This window comes from Erpetoichthys calabaricus, chromosome 1 (assembly GCF_900747795.2).
Source record: "Erpetoichthys calabaricus chromosome 1, fErpCal1.3, whole genome shotgun sequence".
NCBI lineage: Eukaryota > Metazoa > Chordata > Cladistia > Polypteriformes > Polypteridae > Erpetoichthys > Erpetoichthys calabaricus.
The window spans coordinates 100,037,547-100,058,952 of NC_041394.2; the positions used below are offsets into that span (position 1 = coordinate 100,037,547).

The window sequence follows — 21,406 nt, forward strand, 5'->3', positions numbered from 1 at the left end:
TAAAGTGAACTTACTTTTTAAATGCATTTGTGGACTAATGGATTTGTGTTACCTTAAGGTATATGTTTCCTGGGCATACTTTGAATTTAAGAGTCATATATGCCTATTTGCACAATAGTATGAGCACAGTGATTAAATGGATAACACAGCTGCCTCACAGCCCCAAAGACCTGGGACCAAATCCTAACCAAGTTACCATCTTTACGGAGTTTGTGCATCCTCTCTGTTTCTGGTGGGTTTATCCGATTCTCTGATTTCCACATCCCAAAGTTGTGCAAATTAGGCTCATTGGTAACTGTTGATTGGTCTGATATAAGTGAATGTGGGTATGACACAATTAACTGCTACTTTTGCAACTGGTGCTACCAGAATAGTTTTCTGCAAATTTGTAATGAAAAAAGCAGGTTTAGATTAATGATGCTTGGATTGGCACAGTCCCATCACACACTACTGATGGAAAATTGCAAATACCACCAGTTCATTTACTGTACCCATTCATCCCAGTCGCAGTGGAAGCATGATCTGCCACCAATGAAAACAGCCCTAAGTGGGATGCCAGTGTACCACAACACACACACACACAAATAAGTCACAGGTGCGACTTACTGATACCAGAAAACTGTGCCTTCGTGTCTTAAAACAATGGGAGGAAAGTTTAAACAAAAGAGAACTAACATATGGTGGAGGAGTGTGGTGTTTCTGATGGCTGCAATCATGTTGTTTATCATAATAAACACCCATTGCTGTATGTTTCGGTAGCACATGAAGTCACATGGGTATGATTTGTAACATCACTGCATCACCCTATACAATATGGCAGTGTACTGCATTACTTTATCCATACATTGAATCTAACACAAAAAACGAAGTTTAGCATTAGTTAAGGAAAGTTAAACAAGACATTTTTAGGACCTTAGTTTCAAATTTTTTTGACTACAGTTTCTGGCTTATTGTTTTGGTTTCAATGTTTGAATGCGTTCATTTTTCTGGTATTATTGATTTCATTTTGGTTAAAGACAACTCACAGCTCTGATGCATTTTGTTCCTTCATGGTTAGAGTCCATCAACATCAACATTTCAACAAAAATAACTTGTGATCTGTCTTCCCTTTATAGAGTTTACAACAGTTCTGTTCCCGTTTAATTTGGTTAATTGGCTTCCTTTAGTGTTTTGTATTAGTTTAGTGTTTTGTTCCTTATTTGTTATTTATGTAATTACAGTTTGAGCTGATTCACAAGCTTAAGTAACTGCTCCAAGCACTGTAATTAAAATGAAGTTTCTGTGTTGATACATTCATGGCACTGGAAAGTGGCGACATGCTGCATGTTGATCAGACATGATGCAAATAAGAATTTCACGGAGGTCTGTACATGTAACAACAATACTACTACAAAGCAAGTAGCAAGTATTAGGATTCAACATTCTCTTGTTTTGATAGAGTTAAAAAGTAAAGTAAAAACCGAAACTAATCACTACAAAGGCAAAAAGGGGTCATGCACTGCAAGAACAAGGTACTCTAATAAGAAGCCACTACTGCCCAAGTTACACACTTACTGACTGTGCTAACATTTATTCATACACATATGCCACTCCACTTAGACAAACTTACCTTTACTAATAAAGAACCCGAATGAAACCCTCTACTTCACCTTTCATTATTCCACTCACATTTACACATAAACACCAACAAATTTCAGCACAAACATACAGAAGCAAAAAAATATATATTGCAAATGTACAACTATTTACACACAATATTTTTTATATTACATCAAATATAAAAGCATGTGTCAAAGATCATTTTATCTATCAACTCATTCATATTTATATCCTATCACTGAGCTCAGCTTGTACCCACAGATAACAATAACATTTTCATACAGACTGTAGCACAAAGTGCAGACAACACAGAATGTTTGTCAAAAACAATAGCTAAAGCGTTAAAAACCACTTGTAAACAGTTATAATAAAGCATTAATTAATATAAATAGTTCAGTCTGAATAAGTGACTGAATAAGTGTTATATACAGTACATCATTCCTTTTTACAGTAATGTCGTAAAAGAAGGTCTTTAATAAGAAGTATGCAGTACTGTATATCCCAAATGAATAATAACCAAATCTTATTAAAATAAGTCTTATTATAAAACAAGCGTATCTACAAACCGAAGTGTGCAATAATACAGACAGAAGCACATAAGACCAAATCTCACACCACAGAAGAAATACAAAGGCCTCACTCTGCAGTGACTTGAGGGTTTAATGCTGTTATTCCGCTGTCAGCATTCATCAATCGGTTAACTTCTGTCGCTATTCAGCTAAATTAGATTTTGCCTGAAAAGGGATCAGTTAAAGGGCAACTGTTTATTTATTACCTGGCAGACTCGCACACTCACCACTACACACATTTTACACCTTTATTTTGTTTTAATTATCTTCTAATACGAATGCTGTTCTAGGTCTTCTGCCAGTTTAGGGTTTGAAGCAAATACTAATGCTGCTGCTCTACCCTGTGGATAAAAACAAGTACACTCTGTTGCTAAATGTTCATTTATTTGGGTAGATACATTTCATAATACCCTACCGGGGTCAAGCATAGCATTATTATACTCATTCATTTCGAAAAAAGGATCCATTATTATCAACATTGAACTTCTCTCTATCATTAACCTTACTAACCAGTAGGCGTATACTCTTTATACTCCTTTGTTAAAACCTTCCGCACATTCGTTTCTCCCGCCCATGGTCCGTCTTTATTGGATACACACGTACCAGTCCACCGTCTTCTGATATGCTGTCGCTATAGCTGATTGGCTGCGAATGTAGCATCGCAGTAACACGACTCAGTGGTGAAAACGCATGCGTAGTAGCCAGCTGTTCGTCTTTAACCCGATTTAAAGGGGAAAACACGCTCGTTACAGGTTCGTCATCACCCTGCAGTGTAGGTACCAAGAATAAAGGAAGCATCGCAGCACAGACATTATCGAGACGGTACTCTGTGCCTTGTTATGACTGGTAAATTATCACACTCAGTGCTTTGGATGAGATGTATATATTTTAATGCGTCAAGCTTTATCACTTGTTTTATTTATGTATTATTTGGAAAGCAGTTTTAAGATGATGTTGTTTAGGGACTCGACAGACAATACATTTACTGTCACACATTGAAACGTTCTGAACAATTAAAATTCAAAAAACAATATACGCATATTTTCATACTAGTTTGATTAAAGTTAAATTTAAAATTAGTTAATTGTTAAAATTAGAGTTTGTGCGTGCGCATATATATATTATATACTGTATATGAACTTTTAATACATATATATGGAGTTATATATATATAGTCTTTTAAATGCAGTTTTACTGGTGACAGACAGACAACAGAAAGTAGCATTACTTAAAGAACTATGGTTATAGAACAGAAACCATACATTTATACTAATCCATGCAGAGAAGTAGAGAGCAATGAAGTATTATTGTGTCATAATTGAATTTGGTTATGCAGCCTGGTGCTGGTCTGCATTTGTGAGATAAGATTTTGATTTCTTTAGCTTGGGATGTTTTATGGGGAATAAAGAAAAAAGGAGATTGGTGTTGCACTTAAGGTGTGTCAGTGTCTCTCTTTCAAACATAATATGATGTACATTGAAGTATCACCAATGTTAAGTCTTCCCACATTAACTATGTTCTTAATTACGTGTTTAGCATGCTACCCTCTTGGCGATTGCACATTCTCCTGGAACTTGCATTTCTCGGACAGTCCCAGTTTCTTTAGGTTATTTTCTTGCAAACCTGAGCTGGATTAGGAAAGGTCAAAACTGGACTGATTGTTTCATATTGTGACTATAAAATAAAAGCATTTCATTGCTATTTCTTGTCCATACAGTAAAAAATATGACTAGTATTTGCATTCATATTTACACTTTTATAAAAACATTAAAAGGTTGCCTCAGTGATCCATTGTTCTGGGTTCTAATTCTGAACCCAGTCATCATCTGTGTGGTGTTTACCCATTTTCCCTGGATCTTGAGCAGTTTCCCATCAGTTCTTTTAATTTTCTTCTTATAAATGTGTACTTTAGATTGATAGGTTATTCCAATTTGAATCTGTGGGCATGTGTATGACTGGGCCCTTGTGATAAACTGCTCCTCCCCATCCTGGATTGTTTCCTACCTTACACCTAGTGTTGTGAGAATAGGGTTACCGAGACGCTGAACTGGTTATGTGGGTTTTGAGGATTTTATGCACTATATGTTTGAGCTAAACAAATCTAGCTGTCAGACTGATTACAATCATTCACTCCAAAATAATGACCCTTATATTACTTACTTTAACAGGGCATGATTGTTAGCACTGCATAAAAATATCAAGAATTTGTTGTAATAGAATGTCTGAAAAATATAAAACGCCACGTACAACTGAGCTGGAGTTTGGGGGATTATTGGGTAAGTGTATTACAAATTTTGCTTTAAACCATTTGTGCCTGGAATTACATGCAATATTGTACATGTGATGTAGATTCATATAATTAGAAAAATATTAATTTTGGCTACTTCTCCCAGCCATCCAAGAACAGTTTGGTGACGAACAGTGCCTTTTCCAGCATGATGGAGCACCATGCCACAAGGCAAACATGATAATTAAGTGGCTTGGAGAACAAAACATCGAAATTTTGGGTCCATGGCCAGGAAATTCCCCAGACCTTAATCCCATTGAGAACTTGTGGTCAATCCTCAAGAGGCAGGTGGACAAACAAAAACCCACAAATTCTGACAAATTCCAAGCACTGATTATGCAATAATGGGCTGCCATCAGTCAGGATTTAGCCCATGCCAGGGCGAATTGCAGAGGTCTTGAAAAAGAAGGGCCAACACTGCAAATATTGACTCCTTTCATAAACGTAATGCAATTGTCAATAAAAGCCTTTGAAACTTACGAAATGTTTGTAATTATTCTTCAGTAGAGCATAGAAACATCTGACAAATAGATCTAAAAACACTGAAGCAGCAAACTTTGTGAAAACCAATACTTGTGTCATTCTCAAAAGTTTTGGCCACAACTGTACATTGGATAAGGAGAGTAGACAAATTGATGAATGCATAAACTAATTTCTATATACATTAAAATTATTTTAAAATATACATCTTTCTTGCCCTAGTTGTTTAACCATTGCTTGTTGTACTTTATACTGTATATATACTGTACATATTTCTTTGGCACTAGACAATTGGTCTTGTTTTGGCACCTAAAGAACAGAATAGAATCTCAATAAAGATTTTCAGCCATGTCTTCTTTTAATAATCAGTGTGCAACTGTTTTTTTAACTATAAGAATTTTTTTATTCTTTCAAATTATGCATTTTAATTGTCCTTTTAAATAACCTGGAAGTGAATTTCAAGTAAATTGCATAGGGAAAGCGTTTGGCAAATTTTGCAAGTAACTGAAGAGTGAAGTTATTTTAGTATTTGAAGTGAAAATGATTTCAATAGCATGACTAGATGCCTACATATGGTGATAACGATATTACCTACAAATACTTATAATGTAGTTCATTTCTTAATTATCTTGTCTTCGCCATCTTCTTGTTAAAATCATTTCCACAAGAAACTGTATTATTGTTAGCATATTTTGGCATAGAAAGCTCTACCTTGCCCCGACTGATCTATTGTATTTTTTGCTTTTTGTAGGTGCAGTATGTCTTCCTGTGATTCTACCCCTCACTGTGCTCTACTTGCTTTTGGCAGTCCGTACCTCCGATGGTGGCATCCTTAATTTCCCTCCTCTATTGCCATCCCTGCCTGAACTGTGGTTTCCTACTGCTTTTTTATTTGTAGTTGGCTGGGTGGCACTTCAAGCCCTGCTCTATCTGCTGCCTTTAGGCAAGGTAAAGTTGCAATCTGGACTTCGGTTTAATAGTTGTACTGTATATGAGGATCATGAGCTGGTACTTATCACTATGTACTGTACACTTTTTCATTTTATTGACAGGATAAATTTGGCTTTTAATTAAATTAGATTAGTAATACATTATTAATCTCCAAAGGGATATTCAAATGCATAGCACAATAAAAACATTAAATACACAGATATCGACTCAAATACAATATAAGGCAATATAATAAGAATATATAATACAATAAATATTATGCTAAAATAACTTTAGTAAATTGAAGTTTGTATTATCTTCCTATGGTTTCCAGAGGGAGTGAAGGAAAGGATGTCAGGAGGAAGCATTAAAACACCTAACAGCAATAGGTATAAAATATACCCCAAGGTGCTTCTTATTACACCATGGAGGCATGAGTCTGTGGCTAAAAGAACTCCAGGAAAGTACCCTTTGATAGTCAGAATTATTCATGATGTCAGCCAACTTTGCTACCATTCTATTTTCCTCAGGAAGTAGTCTACTCTGGCTGTTCTTATACAGCACCATTGTGTGGCCAGTCCAGTCCAGTTTGCTGTTCATATGGTCCCCCAGATACTTGTAATTATGTACCACTTCAACTTTGTTCCTGTGTATGGTGACTGGTCTCAAAGGCACCTTAACATACTCAAAAGTCCATCACCAGTTCTTCTGTCTTATTGATGGTGAACTACATTTGGTTCTCTCTACACAACAAGACAAAGCCTCCACCAGCCTTGTGTTCTCTGACTTAAGCATTAAAATGCTAACATGAAAGCACATTTAGTCTTTGAATGCAATTCTTTATGATAGTTTGGTGGTGAGCAACACTATACTGTAAAGTTACAATTGTACCAGCAAAAAAAAAAAAAAAAAAAAAAAAAAAAAAAAAATTCCAGTCAATCAGTTATTTTTAGATACAAAGAGGTTGAATCACTGTCACTAAGTTATGCATTGGCCATTCATGGTTAATCAAGCCTTCTTTTCATGTACTCTGACACTTTTATTAAAAAAAATATATAGTTTAAGGCTAAAGTGTTTTGTTCTCTTGTACACTGTAGATCACTCAGGGGATGGTCCTCAGAGATGGGTCAAGACTGTCATACCCTGTTAATGGTAAGTGGGTAACTGTACCCTGAGGAAATATTTTCCACTAAACCTTTTTTTTTTTAAATTGGTATTTGCTGTGCACACAGATAATGGCCTGGTATGCATTTTGAACATAGAATCCTGGAGCTGTGAAGCTGTAGCTCTAACCTATGTGCTACCCCTAAAAAGCTGTAATCAGATTTAAAGTGATTGTTGTTTTATCCTTTATTTTAGCCTTTCATGCTCTGTTGATAACATCAGGGCTCATTTTCTGCTGTGTACTGGCTGGCTTACCTCTTGGATACATTTATGATCACATCATTCCCTTGGCAGTCTCAGCAGGGTTACTGGCTTTATGTCTTAGTTTCTTTCTATATGTGAAATCATTGTGTGCTCCTCAAACTGCATTGGCTCCAGGTGGAAATACAGGTAAGCTGTACTAATTAAATGCTTGACTAAAACAATAATAAATGGTATGATAGCCACACCACCTTAACTTAAATTTCACCACAGCACTCAGTTTTTATTAAGAAGGCATTTCATTCACTAATTCAAGTTCTGAACATTCTTGCTTGAATACACGACTGTAGGGGGTACATGGTCTATTTCATTAGCTTCAGGCATACTGTAAGGTGGGACCCATCTCTAGATGAGAAACCAGTCCATTGTTGGATACACTCACTCAAACACCCAGGCTAACCTTTACAAGATCACTTTAGCTAAAGTGCATTTCTTGAGAATGTGGGAGGAAAACAGAATACGTAGAGAAAATTCCTGTTGTTCCAGGAAACTCCACTCTGGCTGTGCCTAGGATGACATACAAGTCCAAGACCCTATAAGTATGAGGCAGTATACCTGCATTATAGAGGCTAACTACTGGAATCCAATGACTCTGTGGTATTTCAGGCACACATAAATCTTGATGCATTGAAATGTTTATTGTATAGTATTGGGTATCAATACCCAAATCAGAGGTTTTTTTCCTTTTCTGTAACCAATAATATGTACTGTATGTATATGTATGGATACACTGTGTACATGAATAATACTGAACTTTATATTGAAAACCAAAAATGTATGCTATAAAAAGGTTCAAACTGAAGGAACTAAAATAAAGACAGTTCTAGCAGCTGGATTAAAGTTTTGCTTGGATGAATATTTTAGGTGTTACTTTATATTTAGCAATTTTACAGCATCAAAGGAAAGCATTTAAAATAAAGAAGGGTTAGGGTCAGCCAGTCTCACAAATCGTGTTGGCTGCAGACCACTGTTGTTGTAACAGCAAAAATATTTATGTTTTGTAGTCATCGAGGCAGGAAAAAGATTTTCCAATAGTAACATACAGTAAGTTGAACATTCCATTAAATAGTGTCAAGCGTAGCAACTCAAATTAGAGGTCAAGATACACACTTTCTGCTTTAGGTTTATTCTCTCACTCTATCTCTCTCTCAATGTTTTGATCAATCATAGCATTAATTTAATGGGTATCAAAAAAATCATAATGCACTGTATATCCAATGGAATTTCTAAGAAATTATCATATACTGTATGTTCAGGGCTGTGTAATTGTGATTATTGTCTCTTTCATACTGGTCCCATTTGCTTCCTTCAGTGCTACTTTTGATATTTATTCCACAGGCAATCACTTTTATGATTTTTTTATTGGACATGAACTTAACCCCCGATTCAACAACTTTGATCTCAAGTATTTCTGTGAGCTTCGACCAGGATTAATTGGCTGGGTGAGTGTTTAAGGGAGTTGAGCCATCAAATACGTAAGGCTTCACTGACAAAGGTGGCAAATACAGAATGATTTTGCTGATAATAATACTGAATTACTATAGGCTGTTTTACTGAAGCAAAGTTTTTTTTAATATAGTGATTTACATAAATATTACTTCAAAACCTGTTCTGAAAAGATTAACAGTATTAAATATGCAAGCAGCAAAACAATAAATTAGTACATAAGTTTAATACTAGAAAATACAAATGCACACTTCACTTCTCTGCCCAATAGGTTGTGATAAACCTGGCCATGCTAATGAAAGAGACAGAGCTGCGAGGAAGTCCCTCTCTTGCAATGATTCTGGTCAATGTATTTCAGCTGCTCTATGTTGTGGATGCTTTATGGAATGAGGTAAATGTCTATAACCTGCAAAAAGTAACAAAGATTCAGCTTTTTATTGAAAACTTATTTCTACAAGGGAAAACTGTTGAGTTTAAAACTGACTTCTAGCAGTTGAAAATGTGTTAGCTTAAGTGAGACCCACTGATATAATTAGGTCCACATCACAGATACTTGGCATATTTATGAAAATGTGCATAATTTAATTTTTTAGTTTTATAAATGGGTTTAGATAAAATTTATCTTTTAAATGAATAATTCTGTTAAGTTCACAAAGACCTTTCTTGATCTAGTCTCATATACTGTATATATATATATACTGTATATATATATATATATACAGTATATATATGGTTGAAATAGTTTACTGTCAAATAAATGCAAAGAGTACACGACACGTGTTTCGCCCTCATTCTGGGCTCATCAGGTGTACACACTCCACTGCACTCCCTCTCGGGAATCGAACCTCGGACGTCAGCGCCAGAGGTGATGCCCCTAACGTTGCGCCACGGCGTGTGGTTCGTTTATTTGACAGCATGTAGATCGGGGTAATTACATTCACGGCATTCAAAGTCTGTGTCACAATCTGATTGTATGGGTGGTTACCTACCAGGTAACGCTTGTGGTTGGCCAGCAATCTGCTAACATCCGCCACGGTCATACAATCAGATTGTGACACAGACTTCGAATGCCGTGAATGTAATTACCCCGATCTACATGCTGTCAAATAAACGAACCACACGCCGTGGCGCAACGTTAGGGGCATCGCCTCTGGCGCTGACGTCCGAGGTTCGATTCCCGAGAGGGAGTGCAGTGGAGTGTGTACACCTGATGAGCCCAGAATGAGGGCGAAACACGTGTCGTGTACTCTTTGCATTTATTTGACAGTAAACTATTTCAACCATTCTATGATCTGCTCCTCACAAACTAACGGATGTTAGCAGATTGCTGGCCAACCACAAGCGTTACCTGGTAGGTAACCACCCATACAATCAGATTGTGACACAGACTTCGAATGCCGTGAATATACAGTATATATATATATATACACACATACATACTGCATACATACATACACACACACACTGTATATACAAACAGAACCTGATATACAGAGTTTGTTTCACTATATGTTAATTAAATGGACTAGGAGCACTGGAATTATTATTAAGTGATTTGCACAGGGTCATATAGGGAGGAATGGACTGAACCATCAGACTTGTGTTGTATGCCACAAATTTGCCACACTACTACAGAACACATAATAAAGTGAATTTATAATGACATATGTATATGTTTTGGACAGGAGGCTGTTTTGACTACAATGGACATTGTACAAGATGGATTTGGGTTCATGCTTGCTTTTGGAGACTTGACCTGGGTTCCTTTCACATACAGCCTGCAGGCCCATTTCTTGGTCAGAAACCCACAGGAGCTTACTATATTTAGTGCCTTTGGGATCATTTCTTTAAATGGTTAGTAGTGATCGTGCATATAAAGGAGGATGAGGTACAATTGAAATAAGCAATGCACTTGTTTACTTAGCTGTTGCATTTATGTAAATGACTTCAAGCACGTCAGCAGACTCTTAAAACGGTTTATCCTGCTCTCCACAGCTCTGGGTTATTTAATCTTCCGCTGTGCAAACTCTGAGAAGAACCTCTTTCGCAGAGATCCCACACACCCTAATATAGCAGGTTAGTACTGAACAATGGTGGGGACATTGTTAGGAATGAGAAAGCTGGTCTGAATAAATGCACAGAAAATGCATTGTTTCCCCGTTTCTTCAAAATGTCTTTGTACATAAAACATACATTATAATTAAAATTAATCTGAAAATATTATATTTAGTGTAATATTTGTATTTCACAATAATTTGAACCAATAGCTCTTATATGATACACTCAATGCATAGTTTACTCAACAAGTATGTGCTGCAAAACAACACTGATAGCTGTGGAATGAATAAAAAATAAACCCGTTTTTATTTGCTGCTTTTTTACTCTCCTTTTCAATGAAAAAGGATCAAAAAAGCTACTTTTGTGTGACCTTAAGTGGAATTTTTTTTTTCTTTTCAGGATATGATATGGCATGCAATAGAGTATGTGCAAAGTCATCAGGCTCAGGGTGTATGCAGATCTAGCTATAATGTAAATTCAAAAACACTATTTCTTGTTCAGTTAAAAAGCAGAAATTTGGCAGGACGGTACATCTAGGGTTGTAGGTATCTTCTAAGGCCAATTTAATATATCAATATTTAGAGGAGATACAGCAGAAAAACATACCCCAAAATTTTTAAAATGTTTTGACTGATTTAACTGAAACTTAGTTTCAAACAAAATTTGCTGATCCACATTTTTTTGTCGATATTTGTTGTTAACAATGTTGTAGTGAGTGGGTTATTTTTAGGCACCACATCCTTTTTCAATCTCATTGAAGAGAAATGGGGCTTACAGCTTTTACAACTGAATGCCACCAGCACAACAGTACCACTCACCAGCATAAAACTGTAATCATCCAGAGATTTATACAAATCAACCACTTTCTGCAAATGAACACCACTACCAGAAGAACTAGAAGGAGGAAAGTTCAGCAAAGATCAAAAACAACATGCTTAGCAACCTGTGTCATTGGATACACAGAGTACTCCCTATTCTGTCAGATTATTTCTTTCTCGTGGCAATGCAGTATGAAAAACAGACAAATTCAAATTGTCAAGCACACTAACATACATACATTATACTGTATGTGAGTGGAGGTCAGACCATGATTTGCCGCTCCATTCTGTTTCACAAAGCATAAGTAGGGAAGTGCCAGCACAACATACAGTACCAGTACACTTCAGGTTCTGGGTACAACATACACTGGGAGTGACAGCATTCCTTATTCAGTTTAAACAATTGCGTGCCTCAGTAAATAGGTCCACCACGGACAGAACATAGAGGAGATAAATATTGTACATAGGTCACCATATTATTTATCTTCACCTGTTTTTTTTTCTTTATAATCCCTAAAACATTTAATTCACTCCATGGGCCACAAATGTACATGTTGTAAAAAATGCTGTATGTAACAAGTTAAAGTAAACTACGAATCAGTGTATTTTACTTTGATTTAAATCCTCCAAAACATAGTAATGGTACAAGATTATAGAAAGTGTTGTATTCAAATCTGATTGAAGTTACCCTTTTTACAGAGTGTGCTACAGGGTGAAATTATACCTGTCCCAAAATTCCCATTATTCCTACAAATTACCCCTTTCAATGCAAAATAGTACAGTTTACTGTAAACTTGTGTTTTCAAATGACCATCAAAAAAAGCCAAAGTTAGTCAGCAAGAAAATCGGGAATTGATCCATGGCGCAAATGTTTTTTCACTCATGAGTAACTGTGTGTAGCATATTCAAGAGTAAAGAGCTCCAGTAAACTAATAATAATATGTCAAATCTCATCTCATTTCAAACTTGCTTCAACTAATTCAAGGTTATAGGAAAATGTCAAACCTGAGCAGGCAAAAAAAAATGTTATATGTTTTAAACCACTGCAGTAAATATATAACTATAGCAATAATGTGCTGATATTTGGCAGAATATGCATTAATATTTTCAGATATGGTGGACTGATGTCTACATGCCTAAGTGCTCAATCACAGGTATGCTGTGCGCACATATCACATGGATGTTTAAAATGAGAACATAAAAAAAATCTATACTGACGAACTATACATAGATTTTAGTAATGCAAACGTCACACTGGTTCTTAATGGTATGCAGTTTGGTGCATACTGAATTTTGCATATTTGTTTTAGCCATATTTGTACAGGTGTAAAATGCTCCAAGATTCATAAAAGATTCCTTTAGTACACAGAAGAGTGCTGTAGAGACCCAGCATTATGTTTATAAAAGGAATAGTATATAACGGAAACACTATACTGTATGTACTGGAAAATTGGACATGCATAAATTAAACAAGACATTGTACCTCAGAGAATTTCATGATACTCTATACATGTGACAATACTACTACAGTAGTACTAATTAACAAATAGTAATGAGAGTATTTTTATCTATTGTATTTTCATAGTTATTAAAACTACGGTACAATCAAAAGTTTAGTAAATCTGCATATAAAAAAATCATCCAACATTTCCATTAACACGTATTGCTGTGCCTGAGACTAAAGAAGATTAGTGGCCGGTTTTGGTTAAGTCATTAATTGGATGGAATAAGTACTTGGTGGAGTATACTACAGAACTTATTGGGATCACTACATTAAGCATTCTTGGAAGATATAGAGAATTTACCATCAATGTCACCAGGTATCCTATTTTGCACTAGAGAAATTTGGTTCTAAATGCACTACATTCATCAAAATGAACGAAAAGCTGGATGAAAAAAGGAACAATTTATTGATATGAGTATCTTGTTTAATTTTTTTGGGCAGCTTTGTTCCTTTTCTCCACAGATTAAAGGAATACCTTACACAAAATTATATTTCTTTTGTATTATTCACCTCATGTTTCTTGTGATGACCAAGGAAATCTTTTAATGCTGTGCTTACATGGGGAATGAAGATAAAGTTTGTGATATAATGGACTTCAAAGGGTGCCAACACTGAACAACAATAACATGTCCCATAAAATATATCAATACAGTATGTTGCATAATCCAAATGTCAAGTACTGTACTTGGTCATATGCTCATAATATCCCAGACAGATGTCTTTTTTCCAAAATATTTTTATAAACCATCCATCCATCCATCCATCCATTGTCTCCCGCTTATCCGAGGTCGGGTCGCGGGGGCAGCAGCTTGAGCAGAGATGCCCAGACTTCCCTCTCCCCAGCCACTTCTTCTAGCTCTTCCGGGAGAATCCCAAGGCATTCCCAGGCCAGTCGAGAGACATAGTCCCTCCAGCGTGTCCTGGGTCTTCCCTGGGGCCTCCTCCTGGTTAGACGTGCCCGGAACACCTCACCAGGGAGGCGTCCAGGAGGCATCCTGATCAGATGCCCGAGCCACCTCATCTGACTCCTCTCGATGCGGAGGAGCAGCGGCTCTACTCTGAGCCCCTCCCAGATGACTGAGCTTCTCACCCTATCTTTAAGGGAAAGCCCAGACACCCTGCAGAGGAAACTCATTTCAGCCGCTTGTATTCGCGATCTCGTTCTTTCGGTCACTACCCATAGCTCATGACCATAGGTGAGGGTAGGAACATAGATCGACTGGTAAATTGAGAGCTTCGCCTTGCGGCTCAGCTCCTTTTTCACCACGACAGACCGATGCAGCGCCCGCATTACTGCGGATGCCGCACTGATCCGCCTGTCGATCTTATGCTCCATTCTTCCCTCACTCGTGAACAAGACCCCGAGATACTTGAACTCCTCCACTTGGGGCAGGATCTCGCTACCAACCCTGAGAGGGCACTCCATCCTTTTCCGGCTGAGGACCATGGTCTCGGATTTGGAGGTGCTGATTCTCATCCCAGCTGCTTCACACTCGGCTGCGAACCGATCCAGAGAGAGCTGAAGATCACGGCCTGATGAAGCAAACAGGACATCATCTGCAAAAAGCAGTGACTCAATCCTGAGCCCACCAAACCGGACCCCCTCAACGCCCTGGCTGCGCCTAGAAATTCTGTCCATAAAAGTTATGAACAGAATCGGTGACAAAGTGCAGCCCTGGCGGAGTCCAACTCTCACTGGAAACGGGTTCGACTTACTGCCGGCAATGCGGACCAAGCTCTGGCACCGATCGTACAGGGACTGAACAGCCCTTATCAGGGGGGCCGGTACCCCATACTCTCGGAGTACCCCCCACAGGATTCCCCGAGGGACACGGTCGAATGCCTTTTCCAAGTCCACAAAAGATATGTAGACTGGTTGGGCAAACTCCCATGCACCCTCCAGGACCCTGCTAAGGGTATAGAGCTGGTCCACTGTTCCGCGACCAGGACGAAAACCACACTGTTCCTCCTGAATCCGAGGCTCGACTATCCGACGGACCCTCCTCTCCAGGACCCCTGAATAGACTTTTCCAGGGAGGCTGAGGAGTGTGATCCCTCTGTAGTTGGAACACACCCTCCGATCCCCCTTCTTAAAGAGGGGGACCACCACCCCGGTCTGCCAATCCAGAGGCACTGTCCCTGATGTCCATGCGATGTTGCAGAGGCGTGTCAGCCAAGACAGTCCTACAACATCCAGAGCCTTGAGGAACTCCGGGCGTATCTCATCCACCCCCGGGGCCCTGCCACCAAGGAGTTTTTTGACCACCTCGGTGACCTCAGTCCCAGAGATGGGGGAGCCCACCTCTGAGTCCCCAGGCTCTGCTTCCTCATTGGAAGGCATGTTAATGGGATTGAGGAGGTCTTCGAAGTACTCCCCCCACCGACCCACAACGTCCCGAGTCGAGGTCAGCAGCGCACCATCCCCACCATATACAGTGTTGACACTGCACTGCTTCCCCTTCCTGAGACGCCGGATGGTGGACCAGAATCTCCTCGAAGCCGTCCGAAAGTCGTTCTCCATGGCCTCCCCAAACTCCTCCCACGCCCGAGTTTTTGCCTCAGCAACCACCAAAGCCGCATTCCGCTTGGCCTGCCGGTACCTATCAGCTGCCTCCAGGGTCCCACAGGACAAAAGGGTCCTGTAGGACTCCTTCTTCAGCTTGACGGCATCCTTCACCGCCGGTGTCCACCAACGGGTTCGGGGATTGCCGCCATGACAGGCACCGACCACCTTACGGCCACAGCTCCGGTCAGCTGCCTCAACAATAGAGGCACGGAACATGGCCCATTCGGACTCAATGTCCCCCACCTCCCTCGGGATGTGGTCGAAGTTCTGCCGGAGGTGGGAGTTGAAGCTACTTCTGACAGGGGGCTCTGCCAGACGTTCCCAGCAGACCCTCGCAACACGTTTGGGCCTACCATGCCTGACCGGCATCCTACCCCACCATCGAAGCCAACTCACCACCAGGTGGTGATCAGTTGACAGCTCCGCCCCTCTCTTCACCCGAGTGTCCAAGACATGTGGCCACAAGTCCGACGACACGACCACAAAGTCGATCATCGAACTGAGGCCTAGGGTGTCCTGGTGCCAAGTGCACATATGAACACCCCTATGCTTGAACATGGTGTTCGTTATGGACAATCCGTGACGAGCACAGAAGTCCAATAACAAAACACCGCTCGGGTTCAGATCGGGGGGGCCATTCCTCCCAATCACGCCCTTCCAGGTCTCACTGTCATTGCCCACATGAGCATTGAAGTCTCCCAGCAGAACGAGGGAGTCCCCAGAAGGTATGCCCTCTAGCACCCCCTCCAGGGACTCCAAAAAGGGTGGGTACTCCGAACTGCTGTTCGGTGCATACGCACAAACAACAGTTAGGACCCGTCCCCCCACTCGAAGGCGAAGGGAGGCTACCCTCTCGTCTACTGGGGTAAACCCCAATGTACAGGCTCCAAGTTGGGGGGCAATAAGTATACCCACACCTGCTCGGCGCCTCTCACCGGGGGCAACTCCAGAGTGGTACAGAGTCCAGCCCCTCTCAAGGAGATTGGTTCCAGAGTCCAAGCTGTGCGTCGAGGTGAGTCCAACTATATCTAGCCGGAACCTCTCAACTTCGCGCACTAGCTCAGGCTCCTTCCCCTTCAGAGAGGTGACATTCCACATCCCAAGAGCCAGCTTCTGTAGCCGAGGATTGGACCGCCAAGGTCCCCGCCTTCGGCCACCACCCAACTCACACTGCACCCGACCTCCTTGGCCCCTCCCATAGGTGGTGAGCCCATGGGAAGGGGGACCCACGTTGCCTCTTCGGGCTGTGCCCGGCCGAGCCCCATGGGTGCAGGCCCGGCCACCAGGCGCTCGCCATCGAGCCCCACCTCCAGGCCTGGCTCCAGAGTGGGGCCCCGGTGACCCGCGTCCGGGCAAGGGAAAACGCCGTCCAAAATTGTTTTTCTTCATAGGAGATTTGTTTAACCGCTCTTTGTCTCATCCCTCACCTAGGACCAGTTTGCCTTGGGTGGCCCTACCAGGGGCATAAAGCCCCGGACAACAGAGCTCCTGGGATCATTGGGACACGCAAACCCCTCCACCACGATAAGGTGGCGGTTAAAGGAGGGGTTTTTATAAACCACTTCTGAAAAACCCTCTTGTGAGCAAGGTGGATGGAGCACACTCAAATGATAACAAATTGTTGGAATTATGGCCCACCTCCTTTCACATTCATTGGTCAGGAGCCCCAGCCAATAATAGGTCATTCATTAGCTACCATGGAGCTTCACATCATATCAATATTACAGAGTATGGTATTAGAGAGGCATACAATTAAAGATTAAACAAAATGCGACTGGAAACACTGTCACATGAAGAGTATACATCATATTTGTGCATAACCAGGCTGACAACAGTTCAAGAAGCATACACTACAAAAACCTCAAAATCTGCTTGTAATTCATACACAGGAGCCAATCTTTACTGTTTACCATAGAACACTCTTTTCAGTTTCAGGATTAAAACATTTTAATTACTCCTCAAGGTACATAAGGGTGCCATTACAGAGTGAAAAATAATAATGCAAATTTTTTAGTCTACATTTTGAAAATCATACACCGTTCTTTGTAAAGTGTATTTAATAGAAAACGGAATTTTGATGTTGGAAGTCACACTGATGTAAAAGTCTGTACCTTGGCAAATATAAAAACAAAATAGTTGTTGTAAGGGCAGTAGATGGCAGTTGATTTATAAGTGATAATTTTTCATCTGTTAGTCATTAATCCTTACACATCAAATTCTGTTTCACATTTTGCAAACAGGTCTGGAGACAATTCCAACAGCAACTGGAAAGAGGCTACTGGTGTCAGGCTGGTGGGGATTTGTGCGGCATCCCAATTATTTGGGTGATTTGATCATGGCACTGGCCTGGTCTCTACCTTGTGGTGAGTTTAATAATTTCTTCTGCTTTGTTAAACCCTGATTATTTTTTATAACTTTCTAGGGTCATATTTAAGTTTAGCATGACTAAACTATTTTACACTCCTTTCAGCTGCAAACACTGAATTTAAAAGGGATGATAAACAAGCTGTCAAAGTCTGTAAACCTTTGGAGTGAATTATAGGCAGGAACTGTTAGATAAAAGTTTAACTACTCTTACAACATGGCAATCACAGACCTAGGAAAAGTATGTGTTTGCATTTACAACTGTTTAAACAAATAGTAATTTATTACACAGAGTGCTATTTGGTTTCTCCTTCCCTATGAAGGCAAACAAGAAGTGCAAGAAATTATATTTTCACATTAGTTTGTATAGACAGAATATTACATATCATCCCATATGAGTCTATTCTTTAACACATCATTGATCCCTATGAAATGTAACTAATGCATATATTATGAGTACAAAAGAAGGAGCATATCATGTTACCTTTTCTTGTAAAACATGCAATTTCCAGGAATCTAGTGCTTGTGTCATAAAAAGTTGACAACTACATGCTACCTGCCAACTATGGAAGCTGTACAAAACAAAAAGGTACAGAACAAGGTAATAATATGTCTAGAATTGTATATATAAATAACCAGTTATTTATTAGTCAATTCCAAGTAAAAAGAAAAAAAAAAAACATTGAGACACTATTTCTAAAATACGTCTTCAGTTTATGCAGAGTGCTCTAGCAAAGCTGAAAATATAAAGCCTGTCTGTTTTAATGATAATTTTTTCCTATTAAGTATAAACTGCTTGAAAACTGCTTAATGGTTCAAGTATTTAAAATGTTTATTAAATTATACAGTGTACACATGACTCTAAAGGATAACATTTAACTTTTAAAAATAACCTTTAAAAAACAACTTTTTCATTTACAGGATTTTCCCATGTTCTACCATATTTCTATGTGATCTACTTTGCTGTTCTGCTTGTGCACAGAGAGGCACGTGATGAACACCAATGCCTGAAGAAGTATGGGTTGGCCTGGCAACAGTACTGCCAACGTGTTCCATACCGGATTATCCCTTATCTCTACTAACCAAGACTGACACAACTTGCCAAACTCTTCTTAAATAATAGCACCATCTTCTTTTGTATTTCTTGTTTAATACATAACAGGGGTAGTGACTGTGAACTCAGCTCATCAGACAACAAAACGCTGTTGCCTAAAGTTATCCTGCACGGAATGCTGGTACAATCTTACATTATTTACTCTGTACAAACAGCTGACTCCATCCCAAGTTGTGTTATAAGCGGAGATGATTCTGGTAGATTAAGTGAAAGTGACTTACTCAGGATCACACAGTAGAATCATTATTAAGAAATGAAAATGGTAACATTACCCATTACATCACACTGTCTAAAAGATGGAATGAAATAATTTACACAAATTTTGAACAATACCTCATTCTAGTATCATGAGGGTAGTGTGGTGTTACCTCATTCTAGTATCACGAGGGTGGCATGGTGTTAGTGGTTACAGCTGCTGCCTCACAGGCCTTTTTCTCTTTGCACTATGGTTTTCCTCCTAAATCCTAAAGACATACAGGTTAACTAACTAGCATGTCTAAATTGGTCATGGTTCAATAAATGAGTGTGATTGTACCTTGCAGTGGACCGATACCCAATGCTGCTGGGATAAACCGAGAGACGCTGAATTGGATAACTGAGTTCTGAAGATGGATGAATGATGATGACAGAAGTTCTGGTCACATAACAATTTTGGGCTTTTCGTACTAAGGCTGCTTGCAAATAAAGACAATACATTTTAATGATGGTGACTAACTACAAGTTTTGTTATGTTTGCAAAATCAAGTTGCATTTATTATGGTGCCAGTCCTAACTGGAATTTAATTTTAAATTATTTGCCTAATGGCACAGTATGATTTATTTATTTTTAAAAAAATGGCAGGCAGTTTTATCATTAAATATAGAAAGCACAGTATTGTTTGTACATTTTTTTTTGGATTTAGGTAACAAGTTTGTAAGTGTAAAACTGTGGGAAGACCATATTTTCTCCTTTAAACAAAAGAGTACAGTGGGCAAGAACTGTCAATTAAGTGAATTTTACAGAAATAAATCACACCTAGAACAGCTAAACAGAAATACTGGCATGTCTTTGAAGAGATATGTTGAAAAATTCAATAATATTCTGTAGCAAAAATGTTTTAAGCATACGGTTATGGCCTGAAATTACTGTACAAATGTCTTCTACATACAGTATAAATTATGTCATCAAATGTAAACAAAATCTAAATGTGTCTGAATTATTTTTAATAAATTATTTTTAGTAACACTGATTGCATTGAATTACATGTAGAGAGATGTTCAAAGTAATTACGTTGACTTGCACATATAAACTATTAGTTGTGTACAAGATCATAATTTTCCACAATCAAAGAAATGCAAAGATGAAATGGAAAAATCAGTGTTTGTTCATGTAAACAATGGGAGTATATTACAAATATACTAAGCTTATTCTTTTAATATGGGTATATTTTAATTAGCCATTTTAAAGTGGAGAAGGCAACTTAAAACACAAGTTTATCATCTGGGGAGGCTGGCTCTTTCAGTCTTAAGCAGAAGATAAGACAAGCTCTTTGGAAAAAAAACAATTACCAGAGAATCATTGACTTCTTAACGGTTAATATTTAAACTAAACATAAAGCAGTTCTTTAACCTCCTAAAAAATATCCCTCTATACAGTATATGCATAAACTAATATTTCAACTCACAAAGTCCATACTGTGTTATTTATATGCAAAAACAAACAAACAAAAAAAAAAACACAGCTAGTCAATTTTACACTCAGATACCATGAATACACAATGATGATCATTAGTTGGTGAATCCTCTTTTTGACCGAGACAGCGCAATCTTAAAAAATAGAACACTATATTCCTGAGTCATAAACATTTTTCCTACATGATGCACATAGCCAATCAGTGATCAGCAAGATGACTATGTAGAAAAACATATCTCAATTCACCAAACATCACACTGAAAAGTGTATATATGGAGAATGAAATCGTAAATGCAGTACTGTTACTACAAGATTAGATTTAATTGACAGAAAACTAAGAAATGTGAAAGTAGTTAGACTGAACTACCTCAAATATTAACTGTATGTATATTAGTTAAGCTAAATGTTGAGTAAAGACTGCAAAAAAAAAAAAAAAAAAGAACCTTCATGAAACTATGAAGAAGAACATCACTTTCAAATACACAGGTAATTTGGCTGTAGGTTGACAAGTTACTCGGTAAAATATAAAATATTGATGACCCTATTACCACATTTCATTGGGTTAAGAAATGGA

At 38.7% G+C, this 21,406-nt stretch overlaps 1 protein-coding gene across 1 annotated transcript; it reads left to right on the forward strand.

Moving 5' to 3' along the window:
- The first annotated feature begins 2,871 nt into the window (after positions 1–2,871).
- tm7sf2 (transmembrane 7 superfamily member 2) lies at positions 2,872–20,379 on the forward strand. The gene is made up of 11 exons (XM_028804336.2): positions 2,872–3,014; positions 4,337–4,444; positions 5,687–5,883; positions 6,963–7,017; positions 7,225–7,419; positions 8,629–8,732; positions 9,008–9,127; positions 10,422–10,590; positions 10,732–10,812; positions 17,923–18,045; positions 18,968–20,379. The coding sequence occupies exons 2-11, from the start codon at positions 4,387–4,389 to the stop codon at positions 19,126–19,128; spliced, it is 1,263 nt and encodes a 420-aa protein (XP_028660169.1). The 5' UTR covers positions 2,872–3,014; positions 4,337–4,386; the 3' UTR covers positions 19,129–20,379.
- The last annotated feature ends 1,027 nt before the right edge of the window (positions 20,380–21,406 follow it).